At 38.9% G+C, this 16,736-nt stretch overlaps 1 protein-coding gene across 1 annotated transcript in view; it reads left to right on the top strand.

The window, feature by feature from the left end:
* The window catches only part of atr (ATR checkpoint kinase), an 89,866-nt gene extending 74,470 nt beyond the window's left edge, over nt 1–15,396 (top strand). Inside the window, exons 39-47 of the mRNA XM_043702780.2 lie at nt 1,558–1,692; nt 2,340–2,540; nt 6,296–6,439; nt 7,304–7,454; nt 9,991–10,147; nt 10,625–10,778; nt 12,354–12,505; nt 12,652–12,757; nt 13,493–15,396. Of these exons, the coding sequence (XP_043558715.1) occupies nt 1,558–1,692; nt 2,340–2,540; nt 6,296–6,439; nt 7,304–7,454; nt 9,991–10,147; nt 10,625–10,778; nt 12,354–12,505; nt 12,652–12,757; nt 13,493–13,666 (1,374 nt within the window). The 3' untranslated portion in view covers nt 13,667–15,396. The remainder of the gene's footprint in view (nt 1–1,557; nt 1,693–2,339; nt 2,541–6,295; nt 6,440–7,303; nt 7,455–9,990; nt 10,148–10,624; nt 10,779–12,353; nt 12,506–12,651; nt 12,758–13,492) is intronic.
* Nucleotides 15,397–16,736: the final 1,340 nt, after the last annotated feature.

The following is a 16,736-nucleotide window of genomic DNA, read 5'->3' as shown; positions in this document are numbered from 1 at the left end:
TTCCATATCTTCCATATCCTTTTCCACAGTAAATACTGATGCAAAATACTTGTTTAGTATCTCCCCCATTTTCTGATCTTTGAGGGGCCCTATTCTCTCCCTCGTTACCCTTTTGTCCTTAATGTATTTGGATTCTCCTTAATTCTATTTGCCAAAGCTATTTCATGTCCCCTTTTTGCCCTCCTTATTCCCCTCTTAAGTATACTCCTATTTCCTTTATACTCTTCTAAGGATTCAATCGACCTATCCTGTCTATACCTGACATATGCTTCCTTCTTTTTCTTAACCAAACTCTCAATTTCTTTAGTCATCCAGCATTCCCTATATCTACCAGCCTTTCCTTTCCACCTGACAGGAATATGCATTCTCTGGATTCTTGTTATCTCATTCCTGAAGGCTTCCCATTTTCCAGCCGTCCTTTTACCTGCGAACATCTGCCTCCAATCAGCTTTTGGATGTTCTTGCCTAATACTATCAAAATTGGCCTTTCTCCAATTTAGAACTTCAACTTTTAGATCTGGTCTATCCTTTTCCATCACTATTTTAAAACGAATAAAATTGTGGTCCCTGGCCCCAAAGTGCTCCCCCACTGACACCTCAGTCACCTGCCCTGCCTTATTTCCCAAGAGTAGGTCAAGTTTTGCACGTTTTCTGGTAGATACATCCACATACTGAATCAGAAAAGTTTCTTGTACACACTTAACAAATTCCTCTCCATCTAAACCCTTAACACTATGGCAGTCCCAGTCTACGTTTGGAAAGTTAAAATCCTTGACCATAACCACCCTATTATTCTTATAGATAGCTGAGATCTCCTTACAAGTTTGTTTCTCGATTTCCCTCTGACTATTCGGGGGATCTATAATGCAATCCCAATAAGGTGATCATCCCTTTCTTATTTCTGAGTTCCACCTAAATAACTTCCCTGGATGTATTTCCAGGAATATCCTCCCTCAGCACAGCTGTAATGCTATCCCTCATAAAAAAACACCATTCCCCCTCCTGTCTTGCCTCCCTTTCTATCCTTCCTGTAGCATTTGTATCCTAGAACATTAAGCTGCCAGACCTGTCCATCCCTGAACCATGTTTCTGTACTTGCTATGATATCCCAGTCCCATGTTCCTAACCATGCCCTGAGTTCATCTGCCTTCCCTATTCGGCTCCTTGAATTGAAATAAATGCAGTTTAATTTATTAGTCCAACTTGTCCCTGCCTGTTTAAGGTCATATGGATGATGGTTTTTGCTCCAGTTTCCTCCCACAGTCCAAAGATGTGCAGGTCGGGTGAATTGGCCATGCTAAATTGCCCATAGTGTAAGGTGCAATAGTCAGAGGGAAATGGGACTGGGTGGGTTACACTTCGGAGGGTCGGTGTGGGCTTGTTGGGCTGAAGGGCCTGTTTCCATACTGTAGAGAATCTAATCTAATCAAATATTGAGCAAACAAAGCCAGTCTACACATCAAAAACAAATGTGAAATGATTTGCTAGTTTCACTTTTTCCATGTTGTTCATGAAATAAACATTAATGCTTACATGATGAGTGTTTTGTTTTAACAGTCATCTTATGCAACACGCGTTACCAGGTGCAAGGAAATTCTACAGAAGGCCATTAATGATAAGAGCTGTTTAGGCAAGTTTATAGGAGATGCCACTCGTCTCACTGAAAAATTGCTGGAATTGTGCAACAAATCGGTACGTGCTTTAATATTTCATGGAATATATGCTTATTTGTTTACAAATGTGCTGTTCTGTCAAAGCAGTAACAAATTATCATCATAGTCAATTATGTTAAGATAATTCTGCAATCTTCAATTCTTGAGGAAATCTCTCATCATTGGAAATTTTTAAAAAATGTTTTTTTGGGAGTTATGTGAGCCAAAGTACAAAGCCTGAATTATATTGTGTTTTAGATTTGTTTTGTCATGTGGTTGGTCTCAGGAACTGCTCTGTGGTGAAGGACTTTTTTCTCATGGAAAAAAATGTTTGGAACTGACTTCTGCAAATGGCAGTTGATTCTTCTTGCAATTATTACTTGAAAACATGAGATTGATAGAATTTTTATTAGCCATTTACCAAAGAATAGGGGCCAAAGGCTCTCAGGTTTTCATCATGTGATTGAATAGCAGAACTGTCTTGGGGAGGTGGAGTGGTTTAATGACCTGTTTGTGTCTAAAGTCCTAATTTTGATCATAAATATGTCATTTTATTTGTTAACATCTGTCACTTGTTAATTTGCTCTTGTTAGATTTTTTGCAGATTAATTAAAAGGTTCACATTTTTAAATATGTTGCAACATTTAAAACATTTTTGTGGATTTTTTCCAATATTTCTGTTTGTAGGTGGATGGAAATACCACGACATTAAGCATGAATGTTCACTTCAAATTGCTGAAACGACTGGTGGAAGAGCCTGCTTTCAGTGAAATCCTCATTCCTTTACAATCCGTGATGACTCCCACTCTACCATCAACTGCAGGCACTCATGCAAACCATGACCCTTTCCCCGGTCACTGGGCCTACATCGCTGGTTTTGATGACATGGTAATTTGTCAATTGGCTCTTGTTTTATAATGTTAGCCCTCATTGACATTGTTGATCCAGCATGCCACACATTTTGTTTGAGAAGAACAATTATGTGTAATTCAGGTAGCATTTCTCATCTGTATTGTGTTATGATCCCAGATTTGGAGATGCCAGTGTTGGACTGACGGGACAAAGTTAAAAATCACACAACACCACGTTATAGTCCAGCAGACAGCGCCTCCAAAGCGAGTGCTTCCAAATATACCTATTGGACTATAACCTGGTGTTGTGTAATTTTTAACATGATCTCAGATGATAGCAATGCAGGGCAGGTCAAATTTCTGAAAGAACCCAAGCTTGGTGGACCTTAAGTTGTACTTGTGCAATTTGTGTACCATGGAGGTCCATCAATGAACAGTTTCAGAAGAAACTTCTAATGTGCTTTTAATAAAACAACATAAGTTTGTTACACAAAGGAAAATATATGACAACATCGATTTTAGCAAAACAAAAAAAATTCAACCCAATGGGTATCAACATCCTTTATGAACGTACAAACCAAGTGAATTATCAGTCCTATCTTCACTTCGATTTTTTTTTACTCAGCCATCAAGATAATAAGCATTTCTTTTTCAGTGACTTCCGCTACATGCACCAGTAATTCTATAAGTTACTGTCTCTCCCTTTGACATGCAACCTGATCCACTGACATTTCTTACTAACTTTTAGGAAAAAAGAACTGCTAAAACAGCTTACGGCTTCGTTCAGTTCTAAAGGCCTGGAGTTTGCCAAAACAGAACTAGCTTTCGGTTATGATGAAATTGTTCTTCTGAACATTGTAAACATTGAGCAATTAACTCCCTTGGTAGCTTTTTGAATCATTTAACTTAAGTCACATGCTTTATTGGAAGTTCTGTTTGAATTCACTTGTTTTTTTATAAAGGTTAGATTAGATTCCCTACAGTGTGGAACCAACCCTCCGAAGAGTAACCCAGCCATGGGCAGCACGTTGGCACAGTGGTTAGCACTGTTGCCTCACAGTGCCAGAGACCTGGGTTCAATTCCCACCTCAGGCGACTGACTGTGTGGAGTTTGCACGTTCTCCCCGTGTCTGCATGGGTTTCCTCCGGGTGCTCCGGTTTCCTCCCACAGTCCAAATGATGTGCAGGTCAGTAGGAGTATGGATGGGTTGCACTTCGGCGGGTCGGTGTGGACTTGTTGGGCCGAAGGTCCTGTTTCCACACTGTAATGTAATGTAATGTAATCTAATGTAATCTAATCCAGCCAGACCCATTTCTCTCTGACTAATGTATCTTACGCTATGGGGCAATTTAGCATGGCCAGTCCACCAAACCTGCACATCTTTGGATTGTGGGAGGAAACTGGAACACTTGGAGGAAGCCCATGCAGACGCTGGGAGACTGTGCAAACTCCACACAGACAGTTGCCCGAGTCTGGAATCGAACCCGGGTCCTTGGTGCTGTGAGACTGCAATGCTAACCACAGCCACTGTGCTGCCGTTACTTCCACAGAATTGAAAACTTAACACTTTTTTTTTCTCCACTTTTTAATCCAAGATTACAAATATTACTAATGTACTACAAACGTACATCACAATTGCCATGAATTTATTGCATTCTTTGAAAACTTCTGTCATCTACTTCATGTTGCTGTTGGATGCTGTTGGCAGTTTGCATATTCTTGAAAAATAACTTTCACAAATTTTCACCTGAACATTTCTCCCTTTTTCAGCCTTTTGGGAGGCACCTGGTTGAAATGGACCAAACTCTATGTTAAAGACCTTATTATCTTATAAACATACAATGCAGTGCTCAGATACCAGGAATCTCAATAATTGTCTCTGTGACAATCATATCCTTACTAACGATCATTCTAAACACCATGTCGTTTCTTCAAATTATGAAATCAGTCACTGCTGCTTCAACTATTGATTTGTGTCAACGCAAGTTTTTATTTGCTTTTTACATGAACAATGCGTTTCCCCCCCCCCCCCCCCCCCCATTCGAATAAGTCACTCCACTACTTCTGGAGATTGCTCTTGACTACTTGAGCTTAACAATTGCTTTTGCATCCAGCTTAATTTTTCAGCCATTAGCTTCAGGTTCTCCCCTTGCCACTGCAAGTATCCTCACTGGTGGCTAATTTGTCAGTAATTTCTGCACTTTTTATTCGACATGTCTGTCTTTCGTTATGCTTGCTTATGATGTTGATGCAAACCTTGTTAGGATTGGGTATGACAAGTCACATGGATTCTATACCTGAAACCAGATGGGGTATGAATGGTCATATGCACAGTACATTAGTTAACTGGGACCAACTAGACTTCAAGTAACATCCACAAAATGTAATGTTCTGAGAACGGCTCACTCGACCCGAAATGTTAACTCTGATTTCTCTCCACAGATGCTACCAGACCTGCTGAGCTTTTCCAGCAGTTTCTATTTTTGTATCTGTTATGTTCTATTGGATGACCCTGAATATGTTTGTGACCGTTGGCTTGAAATTTGTTCTGATGCACCAGTAGAGTCAGGACGGGAGTGTAGCCAAAAATGTATTGATATTACAAAAGTTAGTCCTGTAAACATCTATGAAGAGACCTTGGCTGCTACTACTGCAAAGTAGAATTTCTTTCCAGGCCCACATCTCCTGACATTTCTTACTAACTCTGGGAGGAAAAAAAACTGCTAAAACAGTTTTAGGCTTCTTTCAGTTCTAATGGCCTGGACTTACAGAACTAGCCTGGACTCTCACTGTTTTCAAAACTGTCATCTAAGCTTTTCAATTTAATGCAAGCACCACTTCTTCTCGGGGCTCACGGAATATAACTTGGATTTGTGTAGACTCTTAAATATACCTAGGTGCTTCACAGAGGTTTCTCTGGTAAATAAAAGGCTGAAGGGTGACCTAATAGAGGTCTTTACAGTTATGAAGGAAGGGTTTAAATGATGTATTTTCTGGTCCTTAGGGAAGACTAAAACCAGAGATATAAATCCAAGTTAGCCACTAGAAAATATAACGGAGAATTCAGAAGAGCTTTCTTCCTCAAGGAGTGGCAAGAATGTGGATCTTGCAACCAGAGGAGTGCTTGAGGCAAATGGCGTTGATACATTTATAGGAGAGCCAGATAAGGGGAATGAAATAGAAGGCAATATGATAGGGTTAGATGAAGAGGGGTGGGAGAAGGCTCACGTTGAGCATAAACACCAGTATACATACATTAGGTCAAATGGTCAATATAAATAACATAAAGCTCTTGAGAAAATCAGGAGCGAGTTAATATAAATCTCTGAATGTCAGTAAAGGGGAGCAAAACTTGAATTTTTGTAAAATCTTGGTTGAAGAGATTATAATGTACATCTTAGACAATTTGATGCCTAGGGCTTTGGAAATGTATCAAGACCAACATTTATCATACAGGTCATTCTGCTATTACGTGCACTTCATTACCGCAAATTCGCTGTAACGTGATTGACAAATTGAGGATACTGTTTCTAAAGCATGAACTTTTAAAACATGTATTGACTGTGACACAATTACATCACCAACATTTTAAGCATTGTTTCTAAAGTGTGATTTTTCTATAATGCAGAGTTGCACAATAACACAACCATCGCATCATGGAAGAACTACCTGTATACATCATTATTTAATAATATGGTGACTTCACAATCGTTGCATATTTTCTGATAATGCAGAATTTGAATATTTTACAGACCATTGCATCCTGATGTTTTCACTTACTGTTGTGTTAGGTGGAGATCCTAGCCTCTCTTCAGAAGCCAAAGAAAATCAATCTTAAGGGTTCTGATGGAAAATCCTACATTATGATGTGTAAGCCCAAGGATGATCTCAGGAAAGATTGTCGCCTCATGGAATTTAACTCTCTAATTAATAAGGTGTAGTATTTTTGTATGTTTAAGTCAATGCACATTTGGAAATCTTGCAAAGTATTCAGAAGATTAACTAAATCTCAATGCAGTGTTTCACAAATGCTTTACATGGCGAATATGTGAAATTTACAACCTCCCAAATAAAATGAGCTAGCCCTTATGGCATTATGAATTATTTTGATAAAGAAGAATGTGATTGGCAATTTTGGTGTTTATCACAGGATTTTATAATATAGCTTCTGTTTCATATAATTCTCAAATCCTGTGTAAATTCACTTGTAAAGCCCAGCAGTCTTAGAAACCCTCCATGTTTATGTAAATAAATTGCTGCTTAGGAGGTTATTTAGCTTAGGGTGTAAACTGTCAAATATAACTGGCCAACCTGAAAAATATCGATTTTAATGTTAGGCTGATTTGATGGAGCTTTGTTATGTGATCTTGGGTGTTGTAGACAAAGATGGGACTTCAGAACTTCCTTTTCTTGGAAATTTTTGGTGAACCTTTCCTGGAAATTAACTAAATTGAGTAAAATATGTGAAGGAATGAGCTGTATTTGTACATTTCTGCATACTATTTCCATGGACATGCAGGCTGGTAACCTCATGATTATCAAATATTTGTACTTGTTGACTTTCTCATATTATTTCCTTTGCTGTCATGAGTTTATTTTTAAAGAATGTTTAGCTGAACAACAATGTTATGTGTGTGTTCGCCTGGAGCATGTTTGTATTTCAAGAATCACCGACCGAGAAGTTTGAAAACTGACTTTTGTCTTTGATTTTGAATCTGCTGCTTTGATAATAGCCAGCTAAGCAATGACTATGGTGTTAAAAATCAGCTCGTTGACTGTTGATTTCTGATAATTAACAGTGCTTACGAAAAGATGCAGAGTCACGCAGGAGAGAACTTCACATCAGAACATATGCAGTCATTCCCCTGAATGAGGAATGTGGTCTTGTTGAGTGGGTTAACAACACTGCTGGCTTAAGACATATTCTGAATAAGCTGTACAAAGAAAAAGGTAATGACTAAATGTATCAGAAGTGTGGCTTGTTGAAGTTACAATAACTAGATGCTGTTGTCTTTGATACATTCTGGTCAATTCAAGTGTGCTCTAAGGTACATGGAAAATACACCTAAGTTACAATTTGTATGCTTTGTATATTAAAATTAGTTTTGCCACAAAGGGAAATATTTAATGGCAACATAAGCTAGGTGGTGCAATTTTAAAGGGGCTGCAGGAACACTTCTTTTTTAAAAAAAGAGGCATGCTCGGCTCCATGAACAGCACAAGTAAACTTTTACAAAATAAAAGCAAATTACCAAAAAAGAGAGAAGGCTGGAAAATCTCAGCAAGTCTTGCAGCATCTGTAAGGAGAGAAAAGAGCTGATGTTTCGAGTCTAACTGACCCTTTGTCAAAGCTTAAAAAGGAGCAATAGGGAGATATTTATACTAGGCTGAGAGAGGCTCTTCCAGGAATGCCGACCCTAAAGAAGTACTGCTCTTCTCTCCGACAGGATTTTCGTTTGTCTCTCTCCCCCTGTCCACCTTCACTGCTTTCCTTTCTCCCTTCTCTCAGCCTAGTATAAATACCTCCCTATTTCTCCTTTTTTTATAAGCTTTGACAAAGGGTCAGTTAGACTCGAAACATCGGCTCTTTTCTCTCCTTACAGATGCTGCAAGATTTGCTGAGATTTTCCAGCATTTTAACTTTTACAAAATGTTGGCACTGCCGCAAGTGGAGAATTGTCTAATTCTGGGCAGCACAGTTCAAGAAAGATGCAAGCCCTTGGTTAATAAGCAGAGTTATTTTACACAAATAATACTAGAAAAGTAGCACGGTGGAGTGATACCGAAACTCGAGGGAAGATTTAACAGAGATGTTCAAAATAATAAATAGCTTTGCTTCGGATGAGTAAGGAGGAGGAAGTGTTGTCAGTGAATCAAGGCTGTTAAGTTTGGGGACATGGATTGAAGGTAATGAGCAAAACAACTGCAAGCGTGAAAGAAGTTTTTTTTTAAATCAGCGTGCTGTTATGGTTTGGAATGTCATGTCTAGGTCAGATAAAATGCTTCAATAATAATTTTCAAAGGGCAGTTGGAATAAGGGCAAAGACAAGAAAGTGGAGCGAATGACTAATTCTTTGAAAGAGCTGGCACAGGCAAAATTGTTCTTGTCATGCAGCATTATTCACTGACTCCTGATGAAGGGCTTATGCCTGAAACGTTGATTCCCCTGCTCCTCAGATGCTGCCTGACCTGCTGTGCTTTTCCAGCACCACACTCTCGACTCTGATCTCCAGCATTTGCAGTCCTCACTTTCTCTTGATGTTCTTGAGTACTTGGTACAAGTGTAATGTTTTATTTCGCATTACTGTGTTGCCATCACAGTATATTTTGTTAATGAACCAAATGTATCACCTGGCTTCTCTGTGTACTGTTGTAAACCCTACTCTTCACCAGCCTTCCTTCCATTCTTTACCCACACTATATGGGCTGCACGGTGGCACAGTGGTTAGCACTGCTGCCTCACAGCACCAGAGACCCGGGTTCATTTCCCATCTCAGGCAACTCTCTGTGTGGAGTTTGCACATTCTCCCCGTGTCTGCGTGGGTTTCCTCCGGGTGCTCCAGTTTTCTCCCACAATCCAAAAATGTGCAGGTTCAGTGAATTGGCCATGCTAAATTGCCCGTAGTGTTAGGTGAAGGGGTAAATATAGGGGAATGGGTCTGGGTGGGTTGCGCTTTGGCGGGTCGGTGTGGACTTGTTGGGCCGAAGGGCCTGTTTCCACGCTGTAAGTAATCTAATTTAATATCACAGTACAGACTAACCACAAGCTGTAGTAATGTTTTGTTCTTCACTTTGGTGTTTTGGTCAGAAATTGAAAAGTGCAATTTAGGACAATATTTGAAAAGTGAAGGAGAATAACTTAGCTTAAATATCAGCACTGAGACATGAATTTTGAAAAGGAAAGTGACTGTATATAATTGCAACCATTGCCAGTGCATGATGCTATTTCCTATTTGTATGTGTAGGCTTAACTTCTTCCAAAAAGTGAGGAGGATTATACTTGCATCAAACAAACTAATTTTCAGCACAAGACTGCAGAAGTGAAAGACTTTGAGCTAGTTATTATTCTTCACTCATGACCCCTTCACTTGATCTTGCATTCTTTACCTGACACCCTTGTCTCTGGAATTTGATGGTATAAGTTCTCCACTGCATAAAGTGATGATTCAAGACCAATACTATTTCTTACCTGCCACAGTTGAGTGCCTCAGTTTAGTATAGCATTTCAATCAACTGAATTGAAAACTCAGACAAGAATGGAAGTATAACCTTACTCACTTGAATCTGGTAGATTAATCATAATTTTTTAACCATTAGTGACTAAGACTATTTCAGTGAGCATGTTTGACAATGTTCCTTAAGCAAAAGGTAGTTAAATATCTCTTCAGTTGTAATGCCAAACTCTTATGTGAACACATTTAGATGACTGTATTTTGATTTTGTGATAGCTCTTGGTATTCTAAGATTTGAACATGGTTTGTTACAGGTGTTTACATGATTGGTAAAGAACTGCGTCAGTGCATGCTGCCTAAGCAAGCACCTTTGGAGGAGAAATTATCTGTGTTCAAGCAGCAGCTTCTGCCCCGTCACCCTGCTGTCTTTCACGAATGGTTCCTTAGGACTTTCCCTGATCCAACTTCATGGTCAGTTTCTTAAATTCAGAAGAGCTATAAGGGATTCGGGATATCTATCTCAAAATATTTTCACTTCTTTTTAAATCACTCCTTGGTGTACTTTATGACACTTTTGTGGGAGAAGGTTGTTGTAGTAAAGGGAACTAAATTTATTGTGTAACCATCTCAGATTCAGTTACCATAGAATTTTGAGCAATTGTTAGCTTGGTTGTGAGGATCCATCACTCTTAAGACAAAGGTTAAAAACACCAACTGAGAGGTCATGAGCAATGGATTAGTTATTGTATATCTTGGGAAGATAATGAGATCGACCATTGGATTATTAGTTACAAAAATGACTGACTGCCAGCCAAGTTATCATGATTGAATGGTTAATAATTAAGTTTTCAGAATAGTATTTAATACTAACTTGTGTCATATATATATAGTTGACCATAGATGTGTTATATTATGTTGAAACTTCGACCTTCTAATTTTTCCAATTAGGTACAGCAGTAGATCAGCTTACTGCCGTTCTGTTGCTGTGATGTCAATGGTTGGCTATATTCTGGGTCTCGGTGACCGCCATGGAGAAAACATTCTGTTTGACTCTTTAACAGGAGAATGTGTTCATGTGGACTTTAACTGCCTTTTTAATAAGGTAATTCTTTTTCGACATTCTTCTTCTAAAATATAATATAACATAATATTATAATATTATGAAGTCATACAACTTAGTAATGAAGATTCTATTACAGAGGCTCCTCAGTTTGTGTTCAGCCACAAGTCATTTCAGGCTTTTAGCTCATGCAGTGAAGAGATGCTTGCTGCTGACTTTAAAGAAGACTGCTCACAAAGATCTGACAATCTCTGCAGCAACACCTTTTTTGATGTTACATAGATAGGTGACATCTTCAGGGATTTTCTGAAGTTATCAAACAGGCTAAGCAACCAATTACATATTAAACTTCTCACCAAAAACAAACCAGAGAATGAAAAGCACTTGATTATTTCTCATTTTTCCATCATTTGCATATAGCAAAATAAAGGGGGAAGTGATAGCCTAGTGGTATTGTTATCACTATGAATCCAGAAACTTAGCTAACCTTCTGAGGACCCAGGTTTGAATCCTGCCATCGCAGATGGTGGAATTTGAATTCAATTTTTAAACATCTGGAATGAAGAATCTACTGGTGACCATGAAACTGTTGTTGATTATCAAATAAATCCATCTGGTTCATTAACGTCCTTTAGGGAAGGAAATCTGCCATCCACACCTGGTCTGGCTTACATGTGACTCTGGACCCACAACAATGTGGTTGACTCTTAACTGCCCTCTGGGCAATTGGGGATTGGTAATAAATGTTGACCTAGCTGGTGTTGTCCTCATCTCGTGAACGAATAAAGAAAAAAAAATTGTGACGTGCATCTGGGATTGAAGTAGAAGCTGACATGTTTGGGAATATTTGGGATAATGAAATTTGGCATTCCGCCTATATCCAGTTACCATGGCAAGATCAGGGAAGTTGCTTGCATACTAATTATGAATTTGTATATCGTTAAAGTTCTAGTTACACCTAATCCAACAATGCACAAGTTTTGCAGTATTTTTCAAAACTAATTGCACCAAATGGGAGTTAATGTTTAATTTAGACAATTTCAGAAGTTATCCATCTGCATCACTGTATCCTGTGGAAGAACAAGAGTCTGTTTTACAACAATATCTGGATTTATATTTTTAACTGCCCATGAGCTGATGGCAGAGTTACTGTCAGTTTCACGGTTTTAATGACAGTCACTGCTGACAATTCAGACATTATCACACGACAGATTCTGTGCTACTTACTGACGTGCAGCCCACTGGTAGTCATGGCTCAGTTCTGCAAAAGACTTCAGGTGCTCTTGTCTGGACAGAAACATCCATCAGTCTGTTTCAAGAAGGAAGTGGTTTATATCCAAGCCAATTTCCTGCTGTTGTTTTAACATTAGATGCAGGTTTGCATTCAATTCTATTGTTGTCTGTGCAGTGCTTTTCAGATGACCAACTTGATGTTAAGCCAACTAAAATGTCTGTCAATTTAAATGTATTAACCTTTCAAGAAATTGACTACCAAGGCATTTAACCTAGATCTAAATCTGTCCACATTATGTTTTCAATGCTGCAGTTCTATGATGTGAAGATAAAGGGCTTTTAAATATTTGGTGTTTGCAAACAAAAAAGTTCTCATTTTCTTAGGGGGAGACCTTTGATGTTCCAGAAGTTGTCCCTTTTCGCCTCACCCACAATATGGTCCATGCCATGGGCCCTATGGGGACCGAAGGTTTGTTCCGCCGGGCCTGTGAAGTGACTTTGAGGTTAATGCGTGATCAACGAGAACCTTTAATGAGGTAAAGCTGCAGAACTAAATTATAGTTAAAATTATTTCCCATATGATTTTTGACTACTTGTATAGGCTTTAATTATAAATATTGATTGTTTCAACTTCTATTTATCTGGTGTCCTCATTGTCAGAGCAACAAATTATTTTTTTCAGTGTTCTGAAAACTTTTCTGCATGACCCACTGGTGGAGTGGAGTAAACCAGTAAAAGGAAGTACAAAAGTTCAACCCAATGAAACTGGGGAGGTAATCAATGAAAAGGTCAGTGACAGAATGTCTTCCTTAAGTTGTGATTTGGAGATGCCGGTGTTGGACTGGGGTGTACAAAGTTAAAAATCACACAACACCATGTTGTAGTCCAACAGGTTGGAAGCACACTAGCTTTTGGAGCATCACTCCGACTATCACCTGATGAAGGTGCGTGCTCCGGAAGCTAGTGTCCTTAAGTTGATTCTATAAAAGAATTCAATTTTCTGACTGTTCTTTCCCTTCTATCCTTGTTCTCACTGATAACTACAACTAGATCTATTCCTCTTCAGAAAATGGTAATTGCTACATTGTTTTTAAAAAAAATCATAGAACAATTTTACAGATCTGCTCAGCAGAGTTTGATGAACCACTACTTCCTGATTTACTTTGACTTTAATCATCTAAATCCTCAGTGAATTGTGGCCCTTTGTCTTGCATTGTCAATTTTGGTGAAGTAAAGAGCTACAAAACTTGCAAGATTATTTTTCTCTAAATATCTATTGAGTAGCTTAAAAATATTAAATGTGTGGTAGCATGCAATGTCACAAGTAGAGTTGTTTGCCTTTTATAAAATAGAGAAATTTGATGGAAACTACTCCTTTCAACTGAAAGTAGTCACCTTTGAGATAAAAGCAAATTCTGGTGTAGCCTGTCACAGAAGAAGAATGATTGCTGATTAAAAGTGGATCAATTTAAAAACAGAGATTATTAATGTTTTGACTCTTGGTATCGATTTGCTTCTTTTAGGCCAAGACCCATGTTCAAGACATAGAAAAACGACTACATGGAGTGATTAAGACGAGAAATAAGGTGAAGGGCTTGCCTTTATCCATTGAAGGTCATGTTCACTACCTTATTCAGGAAGCAACCAATATAAATCTCCTGTGTCAAATGTATCTGGGCTGGGCTCCATACATGTGATAGCATTCACAAAAATCTGCAATTTTGGTATCAGGATGAAGGAAGGTATTTATTTGACATCATTTATTCCCAGCATTAAACAACCACCATCAATTGCTAATCTTTCAGGAAGCTACTTTTATATCACTGCAGAACACCTTTTGCGGTGATTTTCATTTGGCAACTTACTTCAGAAAGAGAACAATATATTCTTGGCAAATAGTTCGCATGATAAAGATCAAGACCATATGGGATTCTCCTTCAATTCCAGAAGCCGTCATAAACGACACAGATTTTCTTTACTGTCTTCTACTGATTGCATGGCAAACCTAAACAACTCGAAATTTGTGGGTATCTCAGAGGCTGAGCAAGAAAGGACAAATGGTTTGCTTATGTGAATACTGGGAACAGGTTCAAAAGATTGAACTTCAGTTACTTCAGTGAGGCCAGAGACTGCAGCATGCTGTCAATTTTATTATAAGACATTGCAAGAAGAGCATTGGTCACCCACACAATTTATTAATTTGAATGTGACTTTTTGTTCAGTTATATTAATAGTACTCCATTAAGATTGAGAAAAATTCATTTTATAACTGACAAAGCTATGGGATGCTGAGATACAAGGAAGTGTGCAACCCTCTGCATTTGAGTGGAGATTGAAGATCTTTGCATATCTGTAAGAAAAGTGAAATACCACCTCCAATGACTCCGTTAGCTCATACATGGTAGGTGACACTGAAGTCAGTGTTGGGTTAGTTTTGTTATTTTGATTTTAATTGTCCTCCTTTGGTATCTGTGTGCAATGTTTTTGGTGCAGGTGACACCAAGTCATGATAGTTAATTATGTCATGGTTCTACTTGCAACTTACAAATATGAAACGTTGGAGGAAAATATGCACATTTGTTGAGAAGTACTTTCATGTAGCTATTTTGTGTGCCATTTCAAGGTTAGTTGTAAAATCTCGACAGCAGAAAAAAAACTTCTGAAAAATATTTGTACAGGGCTGTACACTCTGAAATTGCATGTTTTGGACGAGACTTTCTATTTTTATGTTCACAATCTTGGTCCACATTAATGTGTAAAATAAACATTGAATAGAAACTTACTGTCTTTTTAGATGCCAACATTTTAACACTCTTGTTAAACTCAGCAGCAGTGTTATAACCTTTCCACTAACTATTCATTAGTCAAAAATGTTGTTTGTCAAAAAGGAATATTGCTTGACACCCTGTAGCACTTTGTACCAAAGTATGACATCAAAATACAGCTTCATGTTAGAGGTCTCTGTAGATAGCCTGACACTACCAAAGTGAGAGATGCTTCTCGACCATGGAAGGGAGCATCCATTTTATAAAAGCCACGTAGCCACTTTCGAATACATAAATATAAAGTGGAAGAAGAATCATATTGGGCTCAAAACCTTAACTCTATTTCTCTGTACACAGGTGCTGCCAGACCTGCTGAATTTCTCCAATGTTTTTTTTGTCACTAAAGAATATTGTTTACTCTCCTATTGTGGATTGTCAGTTATTCTAAGTACAGTTAAAGTACAGGAGAACATTCTTTTGACTGTGAAGAAAGAGGTGCAAGGTGTTTGGTATTTGTTTAAAAAAGTGTACTTCACAAGGTATTTTACAAAAGAAAATTTGTATAGCATCTTGCAAGTAAAATGTCCCAAGGTACTTCAGAGGACAAATATCAGTTGAAAATGAGTAACGCCAGATATTCAAACAGGTGACTCGGTGTCAATTTTAGAGTTTCTTAAAAGGAAGGCAGAGATGTTTAAGAGAAAATTTAAAGAAGTTTTGGCCTAAGCAACTGAACCAAGACTACCAATGGTGCTGGTGAGGATCTTAGATACATTAGGGGTCAGAATTTCAGTAAAACTGTTTTCTGAGAATTGCAGGGCAAGAAAACGTGACAGAGATAACATGAGGCAAAGTCATTGAATGATTTGGGCACACTGAGAATTTTAAAGTGAGGCATTACTGACCTTGAGCAAATATAGAGCGGTGAGCACTGATGTGCTAGTGGGGCTCTATGCATGTGGAGTTACAGGCAGTGCAGTTGATTGAATCATAGAACATAGAAAAAACATAGAAAAATACAGCACAGTACAGGCCCTTTGGCCCTCGATGTTGCACTGATCCAAGCCCACCTAACCTACACTAGCCCACTATCCTCCATATGCCTATCCAATGCCCATTTAAATGCCCATAAAGAGGGAGAGTCCACCACTGCTACTGGCAGGGCATTCCATGAACTCACGACTCGCTGAGTAAAGAATCTACCCCTAACATCTGTCCTATACCTACCACCCCTTAATTTAAAGCTATGCCCCCTCGTAATAGCTGACTCCATACGTGGAAAAAGGTTCTCATGGTCAACCCTATCTAAACCCCTAATCATCTTGTACACCTCAATCAAGTCACCCCTAAACCTTCTTTTCTCCAATGAAAACAGCCCCAAGTACCTCAGCCTTTCCTCATACGATCTTCCTACCATACCAGGCAACATCCTGGTAAACCTCCTCTGCACCCGTTCCAGTGCCTCCACATCCTTCCTATAGTATGGCGACCAAAACTGCACACAATACTCCAGATGCGGCCGCACCAGAGTCTTTTATACAACTGCAACATGACCTCAGGGCTCTGGAACTCAATTCCTCTACCAATAAAAGCCAGTACGCCGTATGCCTTCTTCACCGCACTATTTACCTGGGTGGCAACTTTCCGAGATCTGTGTACATGGACACCAAGATCCCTCTGCTCATCCACACTACCAAGTATCCGACCATTAGCCAAGTACCCCATCTTTTTGTTACTCTTACCAAAGTGAATCACCTCACACTTGCCTACATTGAACGCCATTTGCCACCTTTCTGCCCAGCTCCGCAACTTATCTATACCCCGCTGTAACCTGCCACATCCTTCCTCACTGTCAACAACTCCACCGACTTTCGTATCATCCACAAACTTGCTCACCCAACCTTCTAGCCCCTCCTCCAGGTCATTTATAAAAATGACAAACAGCAATGGTCCCAAAACAGATCTTTGCGGAACACCGCTAGTAACTGCACTCCAAGATGAA

This window comes from Chiloscyllium plagiosum, unplaced genomic scaffold (assembly GCF_037043375.1).
Source record: "Chiloscyllium plagiosum isolate Xiang-an unplaced genomic scaffold, Cpla_swu_hap1 HiC_scaffold_13, whole genome shotgun sequence".
In the NCBI taxonomy this organism is placed as follows: Eukaryota; Metazoa; Chordata; class Chondrichthyes; order Orectolobiformes; family Hemiscylliidae; genus Chiloscyllium; species Chiloscyllium plagiosum.
The sequence above is the reverse complement of the archived record's forward strand: the minus strand, read 5'-3'. Positions and strand labels throughout refer to the sequence as shown.